At 40.7% G+C, this 22,865-nt stretch overlaps 1 protein-coding gene across 1 annotated transcript; it reads right to left on the minus strand.

Annotated features, from left to right (window-relative positions):
- Window positions 1-3,417: 3,417 nt before the first annotated feature.
- Window positions 3,418-20,126, minus strand: TMEM26 (transmembrane protein 26). The gene is made up of 6 exons (XM_033065472.1): window positions 19,826-20,126; window positions 16,515-16,593; window positions 11,118-11,231; window positions 10,310-10,530; window positions 9,219-9,295; window positions 3,418-6,977 (listed from the first exon to the last, which is right to left on the minus strand). The coding sequence occupies exons 1-6, from the start codon at window positions 20,014-20,016 to the stop codon at window positions 6,568-6,570; spliced, it is 1,092 nt and encodes a 363-aa protein (XP_032921363.1). The 5' UTR covers window positions 20,017-20,126; the 3' UTR covers window positions 3,418-6,567.
- Between the last annotated feature and the right edge of the window lie 2,739 nt (window positions 20,127-22,865).

Here is a 22,865-nt window from a genome sequence, read left to right on the forward strand (position 1 = left end):
GATGGAATTGTGGTATTTTAGGAAAGGCATATGTATTTTCTCTGTGTGTTTCATAGAGATGATTGGGATCAATTATTTTCAAACCTCTAGAAGAACCCTGTGCTCCAATTACAGTATACTGTATTTTGAGAGTGAATTTTTATGCTTGTTCTGTGTCAGCAGTCCCTACAAGGTTATTGAGTATTGTGCTTGAAGGGAATACATTTATTGTAATAAGGCTACTGCAGGGTGTTACTATCCTCTGAAAGCAATATTGGTGTGAATTGATGGTGGTATAAGGGAGACTACTCTCTAGCCCCATTAATTTAAACCTGGAGGAAGATAACCAGAAGGAAATGCAGTAGTGAAATCTTGGTTTCATTATACACAATTTCAAATAAAGATCTGCAAAATCGCTGCTTGATTTGCTTGACTATTTGTGGATTGCTCTAACCTGGCATCTGTTTTTGTCAGTTAGGAATTCCCAAGCCATCCTTTACAACCACCACTCTATTTTAACTCATTTTATTCTTCTCACCTTGTCCTTCTCATAGTTCTCAAGCTTACACACTGTACTGCAACACTGCAAAAGGTGTAAAAAATTTACATAAGAGTGGCAAGTGTATTTGTCCTTCTAGAGCATACTCTAATGCAGTACAAGTACCTTGTAGTGTAGAAATTGCCATAGTAACAACTCATTTCTTATTGATTAGATGGATAAAAATTCTCATAATATACAAGCAGAGTAACTTGCTGGCATATGGCTTCAGGCTACCCCTGTGGCAAATCTTACTTATGCATTCTTTCCTTTTTCTGCATGTAAGAGTTTTGGGGTTTTTTTAAATGAATTAGTATTCCTTGGATTAGACCACAAAATAATTCTTTCTTTTCTGCCACAGTGGAGCTTAATTTTTAAGTTAGACTTGATATGCAGCTCCTAAGGCAGAATGTTAACTTGCATTGGTTTGTTACTGGATTAGGACAACTAAGTTTCATCTCAATGTGAAATCAGGATTGAGAAAGGAGAAGAAAAAGCCACCTCCCTGAGTGACTAACTCTTAACTGCTTCAGAGCTGACCTCTATAGAGTAAAATAGTGTTGTAGTTTGGCAGTTGTGATAAGTGGTTTTGGGAAGTGCTTTTTGAATGTTCTAATTGGTTGCCTAAGAAAATGAGCCCTGTGTGTTTCTCTAGTAATACTACAGACATAGTGCTGCTGTTCAGCTGTGGCACTGTGAATGCTTACTGAAGGCAGGATGGGGCCTGCAGTGAGTTATGGTGTCTGACAGCTGTCTCGGTTCATGGGCTGCAGTGGCTGAGCATACTATTGCCTTTTGCAATCCTGAAAGATGCTCCAACAAGGCTTTTACCAAGTTTGTTGTGAAAGACAAACTTTTTGTGAATTCTATCAGGGGAACAAAATCGTGAAACACTTAGGCGGGATGTCAGATAAAATTAAGCCCGACACATTATTCAAATGTGCAGCATCAGTTTATTCAGAAAAATATAAAATGAAAGAACAGCAACACTCAACCAGTTTTGCACACTGTAAATCTATTGTAATATTCTTCTGGAGTCTTCTGTGAGACCTAGGTATTAGTTGTGATTATACTTGTTCTGATTATTTTAGGATAGTATTAGTTAGATAATTAGACTGAAGATTTTAGAGCAATTTTTAGTTCAGCTCTTCCAAGCTGCTACTGCAGGTACTGGTCATGCAGATCTGTTTTTCTTGGCTTGAAGGACTTTTCCATCTCCCAAAATTAAAAATGCTGGGCTAGGGTATCACTTTTATATTGTATCACCTTTCAACTCCATTATCTTTACCTACAGACTGACAGTCTCATTTCAAACTTTGTGTGACCTTACAGTTTGAAAGAGATAATAATCCATAGGGCTCCAGGAAATGATGCTGCTCTTCCAATAAGTTAGTCCTTCACAGAGCCACTACTCAGGAAGAGATTCTTCTCTCTATAGTAGGCTAAAAACAAATGGAGGAAATGCTTTGGCAGCTGTAGATAGCTTTCATCTTTAACAGGAAGAAATAGGCTTGGCTCTTCTTAATCTTTGGCCTGAATTCTTGTGAGCTTTTGTAAAGATTCACAGGCAGCAGTGGGAGGTGCAGTGCTTAGCATGTTTTGTCTGTGTGCTGAGATCTGGAAGGTGGGCCCAGAAAGCAAGCAGAAATGTGGATGAGCAAAGAGCAGCATGTAGAGGGAGAGGAAAAGGTTTAGGTTGACAAATAAAGGGTTTTTTAGTTACCTTGTTTTCATTCCTACGTCTTTTGCCCAATCTGAAATGAAAAGACACAACCCAAAGGAGACCAAATCAAGAAAAATTTGCACAGAGGATTTCAGTGATACCTCCAAGACAGACGTGGGATCACTGGAATTCCTGTGCTAGCACCTTGCTGGAGATACTGGAATGGAGCTGGCTGTTGAGAACCCTTCCTGTGCTGGCTCTGAAGGGCCAGGAAATGTTCTCACAACACATGTATGCTTATCTCAGCCATTAATATCTGCTCTCCTAGGGTCTGTACTGCTGTGTTTCTGTGCTGGTGCAGTGACCAATCTTGGGTAAACATCTCTGCTTCTTTTGTTGCTGTGACTCATTTTTGTTGCCTCACCACTGCAGACTATGAATGATCTGTTTTCTTTCCTCTTTTTAAGGAAGGAGACACTTCCTTCCCCATATAACAGTGTGAAAAAAGTGGAAAATTGAATCTAAAGACATAGGGGCCGGGGACTCTCCAACCTGCTGATTTCAAAGCTTGACTATTTTCTATTGACACAGCATCAGAGAAACAGCCTTGTGCAGTTCCAAACACCTTGTGCAAGTGTTATGTTCTAATGCTTGCCTAAAAAAACTTTATTTTTGAGGGGAAACTAATGATTGGGTATGTTTCATTCAACTGAAGAACTCTTCATGGAAAGAATATACTCCAGGGAACTTAATTTTTTTAAATCAATATCTTATTCAGAGTATGGAATGTTTACTATTTGAGTTTCAAGATATTTGTAATACTTTTCTGTGTTTTGGAGGCATCTGCAGAGTGTTCTTACTGGCAGTCTCAAAGGTTGTTACAGAAATAAAAGCTGTATATTGGGCATTGTCAGGTGTGTGTGAGGGTATCTAAATGCATGTATGTATTTGTATGTGTATTTAAAATAACTCCTGTGTGCAGATATTAAATACATCCTCTTGGGGATTGCACTGTGACTTGCATACTTGGGAGGTAAAGGCTCTGAATAAAGAATCTATCCAGAACAGAGTGAAATTAGCTGCAGTTGCTTGTGGGCTTTCAAAGCAACAGCAGCAGTCAGCAACAGCAGCAGTCAGAATCTGGCCTAAGTAATTAACTTAGGAAGCATGGAAAGGAAAAGCAGCATGTGGAAGATATAATTAATAGCAACATATAACAGTCAGGTCTCACATAATAAATTGGCGGCTATGCCTGAGGTAACTGCCTTTTATTTGCAAAATGCTGTTGGAATTTTTTAAAAGTAATTGCATATTTTCTTCCATTTCCACATGGTCACAGAGAACATAGTACAGTACAAATACCAACAGGAATGCAATAAAATCATTGCTGTTGTTTGTTGTTTTTCCTGCTTAGGGCTATGATCTTATTTGAGCCGATGTCCAAAAGAAAGGAGGAATACATTTTAGCTCAGAAAAAGACAAGTGGTAAAACATTTTAGTGAGGTTTAATATGGAATAATTTAGAAGGACAAGGCAGGAATGACCAGAATAAACAACAGTAAATGGTCAGATATCTATTTGCAGAAAAGATTTAGTAATGTGTTCTGACTTGAGTAAATAATGGTTAAGATAAATGTTCTAAAATTCTTCCATTTGGGAGGCCTGAATTTTCCCCATCTGAAGGTTGACTGCAGCTTTTCCTGCAGAGCAAGCGTGACATCTTTGGGTATACCACAGATGCTGGCAGATCTTCAAGTGGGTCCATTCTGCCCCTTGCCTAGTGCAGAGCTCTAGAAGCCTGTGGGATAGCACCAGGGCCACTGCCTCCAACAACCTGCTGCAAAACAAAGCTGCAGTCCTGCTCAAATATTTGCAACAGGAAACTGAGGAGAGTTTGCAACTGGGGTTTGCTGCTCTGCCCAAAACATACAAGTTACTAGACGACTTAATTGCCATTTCCAGGCTCCTCAGTGAAGTAGTGGGAGCTGCACATCACTCCTGCTGCTATTTGGTATATGTGATTCCCCTCCATACCCAAGTGGGAATTTATACCACTACTTTGTTAGTCTGGATTTTCTTTTGGTTTTAAGCAATCTGATTGCCATCACTACAATAGTGGGGAGGAGAAGGGAAGTCCAAATCTACTTTATTGTAAACATAAAGAGGATCAGGTGTATTTTGTCTGTGAGTCAATGAGGATGGGATCTTGTAGTAACCACCTAACACTAGAGTGAGTTCTTATCCCCATAAATGTGATTAGAAGCTTTACTGCTGTTTAAAATTGAACAACCTGAAGACCAGGAACTAGAGCTTGCTGTGAGTATTCCTGCCATAACCAGTCTCTGTACTGCTGACCCTCGGGGATCTTGCATTTGCTGCAGACTGAGACTAGTAGGCAATTTGTTGCTGAACGAATACTTTAAATATTGAGTTTTTTAAAAGTACATCCTTGCAATTTTTCTGCTGATGAATTTAGAATTATGTTCTAGCAAGCTCAGTACACTCCAAATTAATTAGCAGTGATCCTTTTAACAGGATAATTACTATATCAGCAAGTGGTAAACTCAAAATGAATACGAGTAGTTCCGGCTTACATCCATAAGGAAGAGCTATGTTGTGGATCTACCAAGTGATTGTAAATTCATCTCAGTGTGAAAGGTTTTAGACAGCACAGCTCATCAGAACTGTCACTTTTTTACCTCTAGACTTGAATTAAAATCCAAAATGAAGTTGCATTCCATTTTCCATATCTTCCTCAAAACGCCATGGCATGTAGCAATTGGCTTTTAAAAATTGCTGCCGTTTTTTGCTGGAAAAAGGTTGAAAATAAGCAGAGAAGAACTCACAAATACAAACACGTGTTCATGTCTTTAGTGTTTGGCCTTTTTAAACGGGTTAATCTTTCAAGGAATAAATGTGTCATTGCTTATCAGGCTGTGGACAAATAAGTATATGACTGCTACAATGATGGTAGAATCACTTCCATTCATTCCTGAAACCTGACTCTGGTTTTCAGACAGTAGAGGCTTTTAGAAAATAAGATTTCATTTGGTATTTTTAATATGTGAAATTACCTTAATTAGGTCACTATATATGCCTTTCTGCTGTCTTTCAGAATGGATGCAGAAATCTGTAAAAACACCAGCCGTCTTCTGTGAGAATATAATTTTTAGGCAGACTTTCAAAAATCACTTATCTTACTTTCAGCTTCTCTAAGCTAAATCCAGCAAACTCAATGATCTTACACTGATCTCAAGCGTGCTCTTGGGAGAAACTGGGACCTATGTTGTTCACTCCAAATGTGAAAGTAGTAAAGTATTAATTATAAGCCATTTCTTAAAAATGGATCTTGACACTCACCAGACCAGACAATTTCTCAAGTTGTTTCATGGGACCTTGTGGTGCTTCATGAAACATGAAGTGCATGCCTGAATCCTTTGGCTTAGATCGCTTTGAGTGGCAGTGCCATCTTCTTTCTAGAGAGATTCTAGGTCAGGCCACTTTTTAAAATCATACAAAATGGAGACATTAAAAAAACTGTCTCAACTCTAAGACCAGAACTGTAAAATCAAGAGTAAAAAAGTATTTAGAAATATTTTGGTGAGATTTTGTCCATGCGTGTTCTGTGCGTCAAAGCTCTAACTTGTAGAAATAGAAAGGCAAGCAATTCTGTAGAAAATTCCTGTAGCAAATGCAGGTGTCTTATAGTGATCCAAGGGACTGCTTTTCTCCTTTTTGTTAAGGTTTAGATTATTCAAACCAGGCAGGTCATAAGAGTCTTTTGTATGCAGTTTCATGGTGTTGCTTAGTTCTTAACTGAATCCAGCCAAAGATGAGGTAACATCTGAAGAAGGTTTCCTTAAATTTCTGGAATGAACAATGTTCTCGTGTCACAGTAACAGCCCTAACATGGCTGCACAGCTGTTGCTGCTGCAGTTCCTCCTGTACATGGCAAACATATTGCTCATCACACTGTAGTTATAGCCCTACCATTCTAGTAGAGCTCAATGCTTTTGTGCTTCCTAAAAGCATAGCCTTGTCCTTCTACTTGAATACATGCAAGTACATAGGTCAGCACAGTGCCACCAATGGTGATAACCAATCTTCTTAGTGCTCCCAACCTTTCTGGATAGTACAAACTATGGCTACAGAATCCCTGTGAGTAATATAATATGGAGCTAGTCAAAACCCACCAAAAAAGGGATTTTTTTAAAAGTTCCATTTGTATGAATTTGCTTGAGAAAGTTCCCCTACAATTTAGAAGAAATTAACATTCTCTTGATGGAAAAGATGATTTAGGCACTCAAGACCTCTTTGACCACAGAAACTGGCAAAGCCCTTCTGAGGAAGCTGTGGGAAATGCAAGTTCTTCCAGGTCAATAACTGCTCAGTGATCTTCTGATGGAGCTTGGGATTCCTCTTTTGGAGGAAAAGCAACAAACTCTTTCATTTCATTCTCTTGGTGACCAGTAGCATGAGCTTCATAAGGCTCACATGGGCAGCAGCAGACTTCTCCTTTCCTGCTCTTCTGCAGAACAGTAGCACGGAAGTCTAACGTTATCACTGCCAGTCGATACAACTGTAGAGTCACAACTAAGATATTCTTAGCTGTAAAAAATACCAGCATCTGATTGAATATCCTGAAGTGGCCCATCAGAATTGAACGCACAATGAAGAAGGGGCCGTCCTGTATGAAAAGGCTGACCCCAATGTTCCAGAGTTCCGCGCTGTACCGGCACAGCAGCAGGCTGGGGATCCGCCTGGCCGATGCACTTGGTTTGCAGCCAATGTGCTGTACTGGAAGCAAAACAGTTATGTTAAAACAACTTTGTGAAGTGGAGCCAGGGTTGGCCTAAAGGGCCCTCACAATACAGGGTACTCTGGATTATAAATGCCTTCACCTCCAAACTGTGCAACATATAGCATACCCAGTTTCTGGAATGCTTTTCAGCAAAACACACTGAACTCACCTGAGCCACTTATGTGGTCTGGCAAACAGGACTAAAAAACACTTCCCTTTTTTTTTACCCCTCAAACATGCCAGTATTTAGACACTTCTACAACAAGGAGTGGAAATAGATCACCTAATGATTCTTCACAACTTCCCCAGACTTTTTATTTGGTAAATCAACATGCTGGACCAGTACGCATACTTAGGAAAAACAACTGAAAAGGAACAGCCAGTGCTGTAGCACTTCACTTTCTTCCATGCTGTCTAAGACATTGCTTTTAAAATATTCACCAGCTAGCCATTGCCTTTTCATGTATCACAGTAAGAATAAGGTTTGTCAGTGTCAGGCAATATTGAGAATTATGTGGGTTCTGTCTGCCATGTAAGACTTGAGGCATGGTTACTTGTTCTTAACCTTGTGGGTATCAGTTTCACAGAACTGTTGGAACTTGCATGCATGGATTCCCCGTGGCTTTAAAGGTGGTGATGGTGGGTTCAAATGCTTTCTATGGTGTAGTGCCTAGAGAAGGAGCATCAGTAGGGTTTGTGGAGGCAAATTTGACTGCATCTCACAGAAATACATGAAGCTTAATTAACCTGTCTCTTGGACAGGGAGACTTCATTGGTTTAAAAAACTCTATTACTTATAATGCAGTAACAACTGCCAAACATTGTAACCTGCCAAAAGAATTCTATTGTTTGAGTCAATGCTGGGGTGGGGGGAGAAAGATGAGACTCAAACGGAAAATGAGTTGTAAAATGTAGAAATTTGCTGAATCCATTAGGCAGAGCTTCAGCAGCAGCCAATTTTTTAATATGCTTCTATGCCATAGCTGTTTAATAGTCCTAACTGCACTGCTGTAGTCTAATAATAAGTGCCTAAAAATTTCTTTTATGTCATGTTTGATGTGTGAATAAACATTCTGATGCTTGAACAAAAAGTACTCTTTGTGCAATTGTATAGAACTACCTAAAATAAACTGTACCCATAGTAACTTCAGGAAAATGTGTGTTGAGTAATTTAATTTTTAACTGTAATGTAATTAAATAAGTGGAAAAGCAACAGCTAGAGAAAAAAATAAACAGATTATTTAAGTGTTATTTGAATTTATCTGTGTGGTGGTGATGTATATAGGATGTTTTTTTATTTGATTGCTTGAGTTTTTTTAAACCTGAGTGCTCTGCATCTTTCATAGAACATATTCTAGCAGTAGCAGGAATTTTAGCTATGATAAAGCTGAAATGTGATTGCATCTGATTTTTTAGGTGGTAAGCTGCTGAGCTGAAATGATGAAATATTTTCATAACTTTCCTGTTGGAAGCAAAGCCTAGCACTTTCCATGGAAAAAATAGACTAATGAACAAAATAGTATTTCAGGATTTTTAATTTATTATTTTAGTCAGTGTGTCAGCCTAGAAATCTCTTTTGTATAAGATGCTACTGAGGCTACTGCATTTTTGGACTGCTGTAGTTGTTGTAACCCTGCTGTCATTGGAGGCCAAAATGGTTAGAACAGATGATGCTCCAGACAACTTTCATTCTTCTTTTTGGACAGGGAGAAGCTCTTTCTGCCCAGGGACAAACATAGCACTGAGCTGGCTGACTAGCTGGCCCTTTTAGATAACAGTGTACAGTCCCAACATCATACAGTCCTTTAGGTCTCCTGTGAATAGGTAATTTGTCCTGTGCTTTTGGCTGTGCTATTCTGTGGTTCACAATTGCCTGCCTTTCTGTAGAGTCTAATACCCCACCCAAATCTGAGCCATAGTATAATAGACCAGATCTAACTTGAGAGCTCATATAGTTAAATTTAAGGCAGTAACAGGCAACTGGAGCAATACAATAGTGCAATCCTTTTCTCATTTTCCTGAATGTAGAGAGCTCAATCAGAGAGATCAAAGGTTAGCCAGAAACAAATGTTTCCTCAAAAGAAACCACAATGAGCTTTCTTCAAAAGCTGTTGTCATATGAATTCCTCTCCACCAGAAGTGACTGGTACAGCCTGTAGTGTGTGCACAGACACAAGATGTACCAGCAAAAATTTATGAGCATTTTTTTCTCTTCTTGTCTATGTGCAAGTACTAACCTGCAAGATCAAGTGGAAATTGTAACATACTCCAGGTCCATACAGCAAGGATTGCATTTATGAGAGCGTAATTCTTCCTATGGGAGGGGAAAAAGTGATAACAGTGAAGATTCAGTTTCCTTATGTGATCACAAAAATGCTTCCTATAGTGTTTGGAATGCCATTTGAAGGGTAGTTGAGTGAAGCAATGATTGATTGATTGATTTATATGTACTTTAATGATGCAACTCTAAGGAAAACAGAAGCAATTTTATGTATGGAATTTTTGCTGTTAAGGCTTACGTGTTCCAGCTGTGTAATTGCACTAAATATCTGAAGCTAATGTTATAATAATAAGCATATGAGAATAGACTCTGTGGCTCAGAGGGGATATCTTTACCCTTGTAGTGATTACACATTCCTTGCAAGTCTGAGGCTTCTCTGCCAAGTGGGAAGGACACTTTTCCTGCTCTAAAAGCCTTGCTATGATAATTCCAAAAATATAACATAGTATTTGTTAGAGAAGATGAACCTCTTCTGTGACTCTTTCTTTATGATGGATGTTCACAGTTCATCTCAGCAATATGAGGGGGAGGTGAGCTTACTTTCTCTGGTAGAGATCACGACGTTGAAAATTCACACCAGACCGTGCCATTCCCTTTCTTCCTATCTTTGAATGCTTTGCCACTACCACGAAGTACACAAGATAACCAAAGAAGCAGCTTGGATAATGAATCTCTTAAGCCAGCTCTAGTTGCTCCCTTGCCCATCTAAAACAACTCATTAACCTGAAGGGGGCTTACTGTGTATCCAGCACTGCAGCTCCTGTAGCCATGAGCTGATGCTGCCTGGAAGTTTGGCTGCTCCTTTGGCTCTCTGAACCCTTTCACTGTGATGTGACATGCTTCCCTCACGGCAACACATGAGTAATCCCTAATAAAGCTCACAGGACTTAGGCCTTTCACAGAGGAAAAGGCAAGAGCAGGTACACAGAGCCCTTGGATGGAGCCTTCTGTTTTCTATGGGAAGCACAGTTTTACCAGTCTAAGCACTGCATGTTACACAAGTATCTTGTACAGTGCAAGTTATTTAAGTCAGCAAAAAATCCTTACCGAACATCCTCAATGTCCAAGGTTTCACTAGCAAATTCAAGTATATCTGCTGCTGTTCCCACAAACATGAGAAGCAGCTGAGACAATTGATCCCGGGTGATTTCAACTCCAATGGGGAGAAGCCATCTCCCAACTACTAGTAGCAGTAGAAAAGTCTGGTGGAGGGCCAGTGTCCATACAGTCTCACAGATTGTGGAGAGCTGATTGACAAAGACTTTAGCCTGTTTAAAAGACAGCAATAATATACTGTAACTTCAGGAGACTGATGTTATAGGTACCTTCAGAGACTGTATTTGTCTTTGAGCCTGCTTTTGTTCTTTCACATTGTATGAAAACAAATAATTTCCATCTGGTAGGCCTAGTTTAAAAAGGCACTTTAATACAGACTTTGGATAATGAATATAAAATCTTTCTCTGTGTACTACTCCTGTTCTCATTTTTCAGTTGAGCATTATCCTTTGCAGATCACTACCCAACCACTTTCTAAATTCAGTTAGTGAGATTTGCAAGAGAGTGGTAGGAGCATCTCTTCTTTACACAGAGATTAGTCTTAGCAACAATAGTTAATATGTAAAATGCTGTATTTTCACAATGAGGTTTTCCAAACTAGAGATATATAATATACATCTTGGGTTGTTTGCCTTTTTTGTTTGGTGGGGTTTTTGGTTTTTTTTTTTGTTTTTTTTTTTTTGCGGGGGGGGGGGGGGGGTGTTGGTGGAATTTTTTTTTGTTTGCTTTACTCACTCTGCAAGGTTCTTATCTCTAATTGTCGTAAGATCTCTACCACAAACAGGAAAAGGTGCCCTACCGTTTGAATGATGTGGTGATCTGTTCCCTCACTTCCATGACTGCTCTCTCTGGATTGATTGAAGTCTTGATTGCTGACATTCACCTGAACTGCCCCAGGCTCATTGCCACAGTACTGTCGTGAACAAAAACATGACACTCGTAAATAGCCCACCCGGGGAGCAGATGTGCTCTATGGCTGAGGCTGTCCTGTTTCACTGAACTGCAGAGGGTTCACTGGTAAAAGATAGCTGATGTTAACAAAGGTCCTCCCTCCTAATGTAATCTCCCTCTTCCTCAGAAGTGAGGAATTCCCCTCATCTAAGACAAGAGTGATGTGTTGATAGGTTTCTGAGAAAGTACAGGATTGTACTGCAGAAGACGATGCAAATTCAAAGTGGATGGAGTGGGTGACATCTCTGTGCTCTTAAGTCTGCAACTTGTGAATGTGATCTGCTTGCAGCTCTCCTGAACTTGCTGCTGGGTTCCCTACATGATTTCTCTTTTTGGTTAAAACAGGCAAATAAGGTAAAAACTGGTGATGGTCCCTATATTCAAACTTGTTCTCAAAATAGCTGCTTCTCTTGTCTACTGTCCAGGAAAAGCTCTCTGAAAATGTTACTGTCTCATTTTTCTGTATGACTTCCCTCAAGGCTGAAAATGAATTGAGGTAGGATATTTGGGTTGTATTCTCCGTCTCTCCTGCCCCTGCTATGCCTTATTTTGTAAGAAAATTCATAGGGTTAGAGGTGAAATAAAGGAGTATTTAAGAGAGCTAGACCTGTACTGTTGCCTATCCCTTTGAAATGGAATAAATTTTACTTTCTGCAAGAACACAGTCATCTGGGAAATTGAGTGTTGGCTAAAACATCCAAATACAGTAAATCAGTGGTGGGTCTAAGTTCTGTCTGCAGCACTGTCCTGCCTTTCTACTTTCACACCCAAGGCTGGCCCAGGAGCAACTGGGGGGCATGGCTCCAAAATCTGTCCTCATAACAATCCATAACATCTCTCTCCATTCCAATAAAAAGAGGATAATTAGAAAATCAAACCATGCTATTACTGAGGACTTTAATCCCGTCTTATTTTTGCCAGAGAACTGCAGGTGATTTGCATTTCTCCATTAGGCCCCCTGCCATTTTACTGCACAGGGACTGATTTCCTGCAACAATTGGAATGTATTTGAGAGTATACTGAACAGTTGTGTTCAGCACCAAGCCTGCCAATATAAAAGCAACATTTTCCAGCAAATTTCAGGTTCTACTTTGATACTTTGCTTGGTGTCTGATGTGTTGTTCAGTATCTGGGTAAATGCTGGCTCTTGTCTGACCTTATGGTGGATAAATTTCCTGTGACTTGAAAAACCTGGAAAAAATGTCAGTACTTGTTGCTTTTAGAGTTGGCGGTAAAAAGTCTTAAGATGAATGCTTGTCTTATTTGAACAGTGGGTGTGAGAGTCTTGAAAAATTGACACACAGATGTGGGGAAGATATTTCCATTTAGTCTAAAGTTCTGGGCATGGAAACAGTGAGATGGAGGGGCTGGTACTCTGCCTGGCTACTGCCATGTAGGGCTAATCTCCCTGGATTTGCCCTTCAACTAAAGGAGAGAGATGGAAAGGCTCGTTCAGTAGATGTTTTGGAAATGAAATTTAATTGGTGCTCTGGAGAGGCATCTGTATCTGCTACCTACAGAAAACCCCTAAAGCCTATGGAGACCCATCCCCGAGGTCAAAATCAGGCTGAGTTCCTTCCACTGGCTGTGTGACATAGCTGAGGACACCACAGTTTAAAAATATTGCAAAACTGTCCTAATCGCCCCAGAATACTAAGAAGTGTGAACATCCACAAGTAGCCTGGGTAGGGCAAAGGGATGACTAACCTGTGCAGGAGAGGAAGGGTGACTCTGACAGCCTTTGATTTGTCATTAAGTCTGCATTTAAGCTCACCCCTCTGGCCTCTTGCCTGGTCTGGCACAATACGAGGAAAGCAACCGTGAACCTGTTCAGAACTTCACATCCAAGTCTGAGGAGCCACAGGACTAAGCAGCTCGACTGCTAGAGGGAGGTGGAAGAAACCATGCTGTGGCTGGCAGGGGATCTTTTTCTCTCATTCTAGCAACACAAAGGTGCAGGAAATACCTCTAAGAAAATTAATTCATGTTACTGGTGTCTGTTGTATATGTATTTCCTTATAGGTAATTTTAGTTATACTTTCAGTGGAGAAGTGGGTTACTATTTTCAGAGCAACGCTCTGTGATCTTGGACTGAATAGCAAGCTCAGAGTCAGTCTATAGCTCTTCTCAATTGCTTCCAGGCAGGAAATGGAAATCTGTATCTGCAAAGCCAGTACTTTAAGTAGGCTCCTATTTTATTGTTTAAATAGGCTTCTGTTTTTTTCATTTAAGTATGTTCATATCTTGTTTGGTTTGTTCTTCTCTGAATATTTATTAAGTGGTGATTGTGAAGTGAGTCACTTGAAAATTTGGAGAAAAGCCCTTATTTACATCATATATATGCATGTAAATAAAACTGTTGGTGCCAGGCATATTTACTTATCGATTTATGGATGTGCAGTGACTAAATGGGAATGTGACAAGAAGAAAGTGAATACTGTTTTACTGTTTCACAGGCATTTGATAAACACGGTTTACCTTTTTACTACTAGACCCCAGCTAGTCCGAGGTATTGACTGTGTGCCAAGCTAAATAAAAATAGTTTGGTTTTCAGGTTCTTTTCCTGTGCAAATATAAAACAGGAAGAAGCTGTACACATTTTGTATCGATTCTGACTTGACTTGCTTTCTTTTGTTTCTTCTGACATTAAGCTTACACACACCTGTTTCATAAGCCTACTATTCAAAGTGGAAATGCTGTTGCATGACATGGTGATGTCCCAGTGCATGGCCTGCAGAGAAGCTCACTGCCAGTGCACGAGGGACACTGGAAACATCAAACTAATTCTGCCAATTTCTGTTTGCACCTTATTCACAATCTATTATTGTCAAATTAAACTGAGGTTAGCTAAAACTGTTCATAATGGGGACCAGCACTGGGATGTAAAATTGACACTTGGATATTAGGGTGGAGTACCCTCAACCTATTAATGTGCATGGAAGCTGTCAGGCTGAGGACAGTTTGGAAGAGTCTAGCCCTTCCCTGGAGCAGGCCCTCTGCCAAGCAACAGGTACCTGGCTTGCTGTCTGTGCTTTGCTGCTAACAGTGTGGCAGTCACTATGGAAACATCTGTGATGACAGAAATTCAAAGCACTCCTCACTGCTTCATTTTGCTCACACAGAAAAGCTGAAATGTAAATCATGAAGAAAAGGTTACCTAAATTGTTTCCTAAATTGAGGAATATAATGAGTATGGCAAGGAAGGAATGGTGAAAGATGTAAGAACACTTTGAGGAATTCATGGTGGTATAATTTTAGCTGGTAAGAGAATATAACCTCAGAATGAGACTGAGGGAATGGACAGTAGTATTCTCTATATCCCCAAAATGTTCACATTAAGGTGGTTAAAATAATTACAAGGTTTACCAAGTGTCTGCCTTATTTCTGACTGGAAGCCTATATCAACTATGGCCCTGGTAGCTGGGTAAGCTCTGCAAAAGGTGGTCAGTTACTGCTTTCTGTGGCAGTGGCACACCAGGCATTTGAAAATGTAACAGAGCCCTGAGATCCTGTACATTATTGCAAAATATTGTTTGGGGTTTTTAATGTATTAAATTGTTTCAATTTGCTTGACAGCAGACAGCAATTTTTTTTCTTTCTCTACAGTTCAATTGACTTTATCATCTCTCCCAAACATGCATTTCATTCCCAAATACGTTGCCACAAAGCAGTATTTCACCCTTGATATATGAATGGTATTATATGTCCAGTTCTGCAGTACACAGAGAGGCAGAATTGCCAGAGGCAATTAGCACCTGCTTCCTGGTGAAGATTCAACATGACATCAAAGTTCTACTGCCTTAAAGACCACACACTGTTTTCATAGTGTATGTATTAAAAGTATGGAACTAGTGACTGTGTAATTACCCATTCTGTTTGCATTTAAATAATGAAATCTCAGGAATACTTCAGTATTGAGAGTAGTACTAGGCTGGGTGCTGTGTTTGAGATTAATTGTTAGGAAAGCTGCTCCCCTTCTGGAGGTATTGTTTTTGAATCTGTTAGATTCTGTGTTTCCAGAACTCTCTATCTTATCTCTCCAGGTATAAACTAAGCTGTTAACTTGATATACTCCCTCTTTAATTCACAATAGCAGTATATCAATAAGAACAAAGTATGCCATGTTCTAACATCATTTTGGGAAATAAACTGCCGCCTTTGACTACAGAATTAGCCTGTTTCTTGGACCAGATTTAACTATGACAAATGTTCTCAATATCCACATTACCTGTCTGTGACTGTTTAAGGAGATTTGGGAAAACAAGAAGACAATAAATTCCTGCTGCTGTATTTAGAAAAAGCCTCAGGCATTTTCAGTGTAAACACAATTTTGAATATTTGATTATGCTTCTGTGGGCTCTAGCAATGTTTCAAAGGAGAAAATGCGGCACTGGGTGTTTTTAGTCTAATTTATGTGTTTTCTTCTGTTACTTTTTGTTGTTCCAACCAGAACCTTTACTGCTGTGTATGTAAGGCACTGCATATGTATGTAAGGCATACAAATGCTGAGACAGACAAAATATCCTTTTCACTGCACGGAAGTGCTAGAGGGACTTGAAACTAGCTGGCATGAGGTTGACTCAGTGACACCTGTTGGGCAAAAGGGCTCTGTTCTGGCCCTAACTGACCCCAGAACACTAGCTCTTAAAAATTTTATCACGTGCTTTAGTCCTAAATTGGAATCCAGGCCCACCCCCCCCCCGACTCCCCAATTACTATGCAGCACAAAGAAAGGGAAGGACATAAACCTTGATAAACCTTGTCAGACATATTTCCAGCTGTTGTAACAATCTGTATGTTCTGCGTTGCATGAGGTAACCTGAGTTTAAGACCCTTTTCACTGATACCTGTCTCAATTTTGACTTATTTGAAGTTGTGGCATTTGCTTTAAACACTGTGAAACTCACTTTATTTTACAAAGGCCTCTAAAGTAATGAAGTTCTTTTACCCTACTGAGCAAGATTTATGCTGGTAACCTGGGGAAGAAAGGCTGTGTTTTGCAGACTTCTAGTCCTCAGTTCCTCAGATAAATACAAATAAATGATCTCATTTTTAATGAGGAAAGAGGCTCATTATCTGATAATTAGGAAGTGCACAGCAGTCATAATATAGCTGTAGCTAGACTGGGGCATCCACCAATATGAAAGAGAGAACTGGAACAAGACTTAGCAGACTTCTGTCTGAATCCAACCCATGAAATAATGCATCAATTTCTAACTAGTCTGTCTTGTCTCATAATAAATACCTGAGTTCCATGATGAAGTTCTAGTAGCCAGAGTGATGGTACTATGCAAATCAGATATAAAAATATTGCTGGTGAAAACCTGTGAATGAAAAGAAAAGATATCTTGGTAATATGGCACATCATAAATACTTTCCAACACAGATAATGTTCCAATATACAGCCTCTTGTGCCTCTACCATATGGGATATTAAGACATAGAGTAACTGCAAATAAGAATCTGCTGTTCTTGCTGGATTGTTCATGCTGTGTGCCTATTATAAGTAATAGGTTTATCTGTACATTCATCTAAGGTCATATATGGAAATTAATTTAAAATATTTTTTTAAGAACTGACAAAAGGTACTTCACTGTTTGTATTTCTATCACAGCATTTTCTGTATTTAAAAAGCCTGTAGTAACATGATCTTTCTGATTTCTGAGAAGGGCATTAATACATTGAGTCACTTCACTGAGTGATGCTGACATTAATGTGGTTACTCACAATCCTGTGCATTGCATAGGAAAGGCAGAAATAGCATCAGATTGCCTAAAACAAGCATTGCTTCAGTAGGAGATCTTTTAGTTGCAGGCTTTGCATTTAAAATGGGTTTATGAAAATGGGTCTCAGCCTTTTTTTCCCACTTGTGCTGGCAGTAGTAGAATTTTCTAGTTCTTCTCTCCCTGCCAGTCTTCTATATACGTAACTGTGATGGGTAGATGCTGGCCAAATGCCAGTGCACCCATGGAAATAATTTATTCCAATAAACCCAGCACAATAACTGATGTTAATGAAGCTTTATTATCTTCAGCTTCTTTAGCTGGGTTTATTCAGAAGTAATGGGGAGGTTTCATGACTCCTACAAGTAGTGATTCTTGTGAGATGTGCTGGTGTTTTCTTGTTAAACACATGACATTTGGTTGGGGTGGGTTTTTTGGCAATTCTGTACTTTTGAAGTAGGAATGAGGTGCAATGCCACAAATGTTCCATCTAACTCTGCATTCTACATTATGGAGTGGGCATTGCTGCAATGCAATGACTGAGAAGTGGGATCCATCTCGGTTGGGCCATTTGCTTGGTGCTTTCTATTCTGTCACTGGCACATTCTGCAATGAATTTAAACTGCTTATAAGCATGCAACTGCAGCAACATTTTGGTCAAATGTTGTTGCATTTGCTGTTTGTCCCTATGTTTAATGTACCTTTATTTTGGTAATCATTACTTTTACAGTGAAGATTAGGTATGGAGGAAAACAAAATATTCTGCTGCTTAGGGAAATTACTGGGTTGCTGAACTACTCTGAAATGTTTCAAACAATTTACTCTAAGATAGTTTGGGTTTTAATTGTGGTTTTTTGTTTTTCGGGGTTGAGGGGATGTTGTTTGTTATAGCGGTGGGGCAGGGGTTTTTTTTGGTTGGTTGGTTTTTTTGGGGGTTTTGTTTTGTTTTTTGTTGTTGTTGAAGGTTTTTTTTTTCCCCTTAAAAAAAAAAAAGTTAGTGATCCTGTTGGTTTTTAGCCTGGCTATTTTGGGACAGAACACACCTCTCATTTGAATGGAAGAACTAACATTTTACAGTATTTCCTGTAGGACTTGAGCACATGAAAAATCTATCCAGCTGGCAGGTTAGCATTACTGAGCTAATGATACCACATCAGGCCAAGAGATTTCAGGGGCTTTAACCCTGCCTTTCTTTCAGAAGGAGCAATCCAGAGGAAGTATTGCATGGCTAGGCTCACAAAAGACTTTTTTACCACATGTGCATTAAATGTTTTATGCTGGTGTAATAAGTAAGTCCTCTGCCAATAATGAACAGATAATATGAGGGTGTTGGAGGCAGGAGTCCTGCTGCATATTCTGCCCCTTGCTTGTATTGGTGATTGTCTGAGGAGGTGTTTCTATAAATGCCTGTTCTGGATGTGACTGTTTTCCACTGGAGCAGAAAATTATCCTGATGCAAATAGATGCTGGTCATTTGTCTACAGTTCTCACCTATAAATGTACTTTTATTTTGCTGTTTAAAGTGCTGGACCACATCCATTGTCAAAATCTTCTTCTAGATAAATTTAGTCTGGTCTGCTATGTATTCACCTAACACGGATCTGCTTTTGGTTTCTATTTTCGTTTGGATTTTTCAAAAGCTCCCATTGTAAATGTTCCTTCATGAAGATTCTGCTGCTGCCTCCTCTCCTGTAAGAATTGGGTCTGTTCAATCTGCCTGTCCCATTTGGGGCTCTGCCATTGTTACATTTTCCAGTGTCCCAGACTTTATCACTGCTTTTATTACATTCATATTTAGAGCATGGAACTCTTATGTGAATTGTCACACAACACTCCTTCTGTTGTAATGACTTTCACAGGTTGCAATGGGCAGGATTTTAAGAACCTGGAAATGGTCCAGGGCTCTTTAGTCCTGGATTTGTCTGTAGGCCTGCCTGCAGTTTGAGTTTTTAACAATAAAAGGTCCTAGTGAAGTCTTGAAATACATGACCACCTCCTTTTCAGAGAGCATTTTGTTTTGGCTGAGTGCTGATGAGCTGATGACAGCAGTAATTCTTTAGATACGTGTAAAACCCCATGTGCTTGGTCAAGCTCTGCTATGACTAACTTTTTTGTTCCTTTCTTGGGCAGCCTTTCACGCGTGAAAGTTTCCCTCTAGAATAGCCTGACCAATCCAAATATTTAAGCCACTCTTGATGTATCAAAAGAGTGGTTGTTGCTCATCTTTTATTATTTTTATCAAGTTCAGGTTCATGCAGTAGAGTGGTGTTAGTGTTGCATGGGGGAGAGAAGGGGAAGGCAGTGCTAGGGGGAGGAAATGTAATCCAGGGCACGGCAGGACGGGTGTGAGGTGCTAGGGGAGGAGGTGTAGTCCAGGGCACGGCAGGACGGGTGTGAGGTGCTAGGGGAGGAGGTGTAGTCCAGGGCACGCAGGACGGGTGTGAGGTGCAGGACATTTGCAGGGTCCCCAGCCCTGTGCCCTGCAGCGCGCAGCCCCAGCTCGCTGTCCCGGGATGTGCCCCCAGCCCCCCGCAGCATCCAGCATCCACCTCCTGACCGAACCAAGAGACACACAGCCACACCAAGTGGCTCCCGCGTAGTCTGCTGTGCAATTGTCCCTCCTAGAGGGCTAAAAAGCCCTCTGCCTGGCAGTGGACTAGCCAAACTCTCCCAGCTTTCCGTGCCTGCCTCCCAGGAACAGCCGGGGAGCGAACGCGATCCCTTGAGCCCTGGCAGCTCCGGGGCAGGGCAGCCCCTGCTCTCGGGGGGCAGCTTCGCATCTGCAGCCACGTACATGCAAAGAAGCAAGAGGGGCTCCGGCGAAATATGCTCACCATTTGTAGCCTCTGCCTTGCTTAAACTTGAGGGTGAGCCCTGTCTCCAGGCACAGGAGAAGATTGAGCAGTGCCAGCAGCCAGTACTTGGGTTCCTTCTTCACGGCAGTGACTCTCCAAACCCCGATGAGTGAGTGCAGCACGAAGAGCAGGCGGGTGACCAGGGCATTGAGCAGCACCATCAGCTCCATGCTGCAGCCCCCTCCCTTCGCCCCGCACCGCGGGTCCCTTGGCTTTCAGGAGCCCTGGCAAATGAGCTCGGGAGTGACCGGGAGCCGTGCGCCTCGCCGGCACACACAGCTCCGCTCCTCTTCCATCTCCACAAAGGGGCTCATTATAACAAAAAAGAAACAGCATCGCCCCTCCCCCAGACTTCCTGAAAACTTTTTGAAGGGGAAAAAAAAAAGTTAGGCTTCTATGCTGCAGTGGTTTTCAGGCTCGGAGCAGCCCTGGGCGGCCCAAGGCAGGGGTGGAGAGCCTTGTTTCTGTCCCCGCTATCATCAGCTCAAGGACCGAGCACGGCGAGGTTTTCCCTCTCGCCCAGTTACCATCGCTCTGCAGCCCCACTTGCTGCTCTCGCACACACAACGTAAGGCACATTGTTAATTTGAATCATTTTTGCTGAAAGCTCCACTGCATTTCTGAGAGTGCAAATCAAACCCCTTTTTCTGCTCCCCCGAAAGATAATCTGTGTTTCAGAGCTTTTAAAATCGTTTAACATTGCAATGTGGAAAACCGAACCTATATGCTTAGTTCAATACTGGAATCCATTGTGCAGCATAAATCAGAAACTGAAATCTATTCAAACTGCTCTAATGTATGAGCAACACCCTGCTTCAGGACTAAGAAGCAGGCCAGTTGCAAAACTCTACAAACAGGGATGAAATTTGGGCTAACACTGAATTGTTCAATAGAGGCATATACAAAAAATCCACTAAAGTCTGACTGTGAGGTCAGTTACCTCTAGATGGGAACAGCATATGAAGTACAGAATTTGTTTTAAAATTTCCTTAATGTTTCTCATAGAGATTATAAGTTTTATTTGAATTTACACGTGGGTAACCAAAGAGAAATTTCTTCTTGATCACAATTGGCACTGTGTTGCTCCAGTTTTGTTAATTTACTACCAAAGCACTTAAATGGAGATAGACTGTTGTAAAATGCAAATGGAGAATCAAGTCCATATAAAGAACAGTGGTGTTTCAGAGGTCCTAACTTCCTAGATTTAATTTTGTAAAATCCTGTTTTATTCAAACACTAGATGATATTCTAAAAGCTGTGACCTTTCTAAGCTATTTTTCCTCAATTGCTAAGATCCAAGTTTTCCTTACTGCAAAGCCAAGCCTCTTCCTTTATGAAATGCTGGTTCTGGCTAGCTGATGTCCTTGGGGGTGGGGGGATAAGGGGGAGGAAGACTACCTTACTTTAACCCTGCTCAGTACAAAAAGGAAAACAAAAGTCCATTCCACAGTGGAGATGACTCACTCGGGAAGTGCTTGAGTAAATAAATGTGTAGCATGCCTTTTTGAAGGAATGAAATCAAGCTCCTCACATTCAGATGAAAATTAATTCAAGTCAAGGGCCTACTGTTGATAATCCCTGCCAGTAACCACCCTGCCATATTGGGCCTTGGGTGCTGCTGGTTCACAGCCCTTCCGCTGATGTTGAGGTCAAATGTAGTTGAAGAGGAAAGCGGTAACAGACAGCTTGAAGAGGTTGTTTAAACAAGATATTCCTCTGTGGGAGTGCTTAATGTCAAAGAAATGACTTGGGGGAACTGATATGTACTATTGTTTACAGAGATCCTAAAAGGGCAGACAGATGTCACAAAACTTGGAAAGCTGTTGATCAGTGCAGCGTTCTCATGATACAGTGTGCAGGAAGAATGCAGAGAGCTTTGCTAAGAGCTAAGTAATTCTGCATATTGAAGACTCATGGGAGCTGAACTGCTTAACAAGGTAGTTTCATCAATGAACAATCCAAACTTCACAGCAGTGAAAGTCCCAAACTTAAGTAGGAAGATGATACAGTATTGACTCTGCCTACTCAGTGGCGGACCATGATGGCAGCACAACAACCTGAGTAGAGGGGGAAGTTAAGTACTCATGGACACTCTCATTTCTTTGGCCTAGAAGAGGCAAATACTTCACCCAGACTTGACAGAATCCAGAGTGCATTTTTAGATGTTTCAGTGACTATTTTGTGGAGCAGCTGGTTCAGGAACCCATGAAGGCAAGTGTTTGACTTGAATCTTGAATAGTTTATGGGATACGATGTAGGAAGTAACAGCTGAAGAGGTCCCCTGAAACGGGGATCTTAATTTACTTAGATTTGGCATCCTTGCAAGGGTAAGATAAGCCAGAGTTCTCTACCATTGCTTTGTTCAGCTTCAAAAAGGAAAGCTAGACACAGATCAGCAGGCACATTGAATGTAAGACAGATGGAACACCTAACTCTTTGCAGGGCGTGTGGATATTGCTTCTGTAAGTCACATGGGAAGAGTAGAGATAATAACTGTGCATCAAGGGAAATTTGAGAAAGAGTGAGAAGAAGCCAGCAGGGTATGTGAGATTGCAGGAGCATCCTTCAAAAAGCTGAAGTGCTGTCCAGTTGCAGAAGACTGAAAAAATTATAAACTCTAGCATGGACAAACATAAGGCTGGGTGAAGGAGTTTGAGGGACAATTATCAAAAAAAGATAATAACTAAAATGTCTATTACCTGTTCAAGCATGCCATGACTAGGAAGTCTGCCAGGAAATTGTTCGGTTAGTGGACAGTCAGGTGTCACAGAAGCCCTCAGGGGATGGTATTGCTGTGTGGGAAGAGTGGAGACAGCATGAGTACACATGTACACTGCAGTATGGAAAAGCACTGACTCCTGCACAGAATCTTACAGAACAGATTTTGTAGAATATTTTTTTCTCTATGATTCTGTATTTGCTAGTGTTCCACCAATTCTTTTCTTAGTTTCTACTGATGTGCAGCTTAGACTTGTCAGGCTAACTGATCATGGACTAGAGAGTTCTTCAGGGGGAAACT

This window comes from Catharus ustulatus, chromosome 8, assembly GCF_009819885.2.
Source record: "Catharus ustulatus isolate bCatUst1 chromosome 8, bCatUst1.pri.v2, whole genome shotgun sequence".
Taxonomy (NCBI): Eukaryota; Metazoa; Chordata; class Aves; order Passeriformes; family Turdidae; genus Catharus; species Catharus ustulatus.

What these genes read in the sequence shown, in the direction of transcription:
- TMEM26 (XM_033065472.1), bottom strand. Translation starts at nt 20,016, where the DNA reads ATGGAGCTGATGGTGCTGCTCAATGCCCTGGTCACCCGCCTGCTCTTC. An exon ending in AACTTCATCATGGAACTCAG is followed by an intron (nt 11,232 to 16,514) that starts GTATTTATTATG and finishes TGTTCACGACAG; the next exon opens with TACTGTGGCAATGAGCCTGG. An exon ending in TTGGACATTGAGGATGTTCG is followed by an intron (nt 9,296 to 10,309) that starts GTAAGGATTTTT and finishes CCCCTCCCATAG; the next exon opens with GAAGAATTACGCTCTCATAA.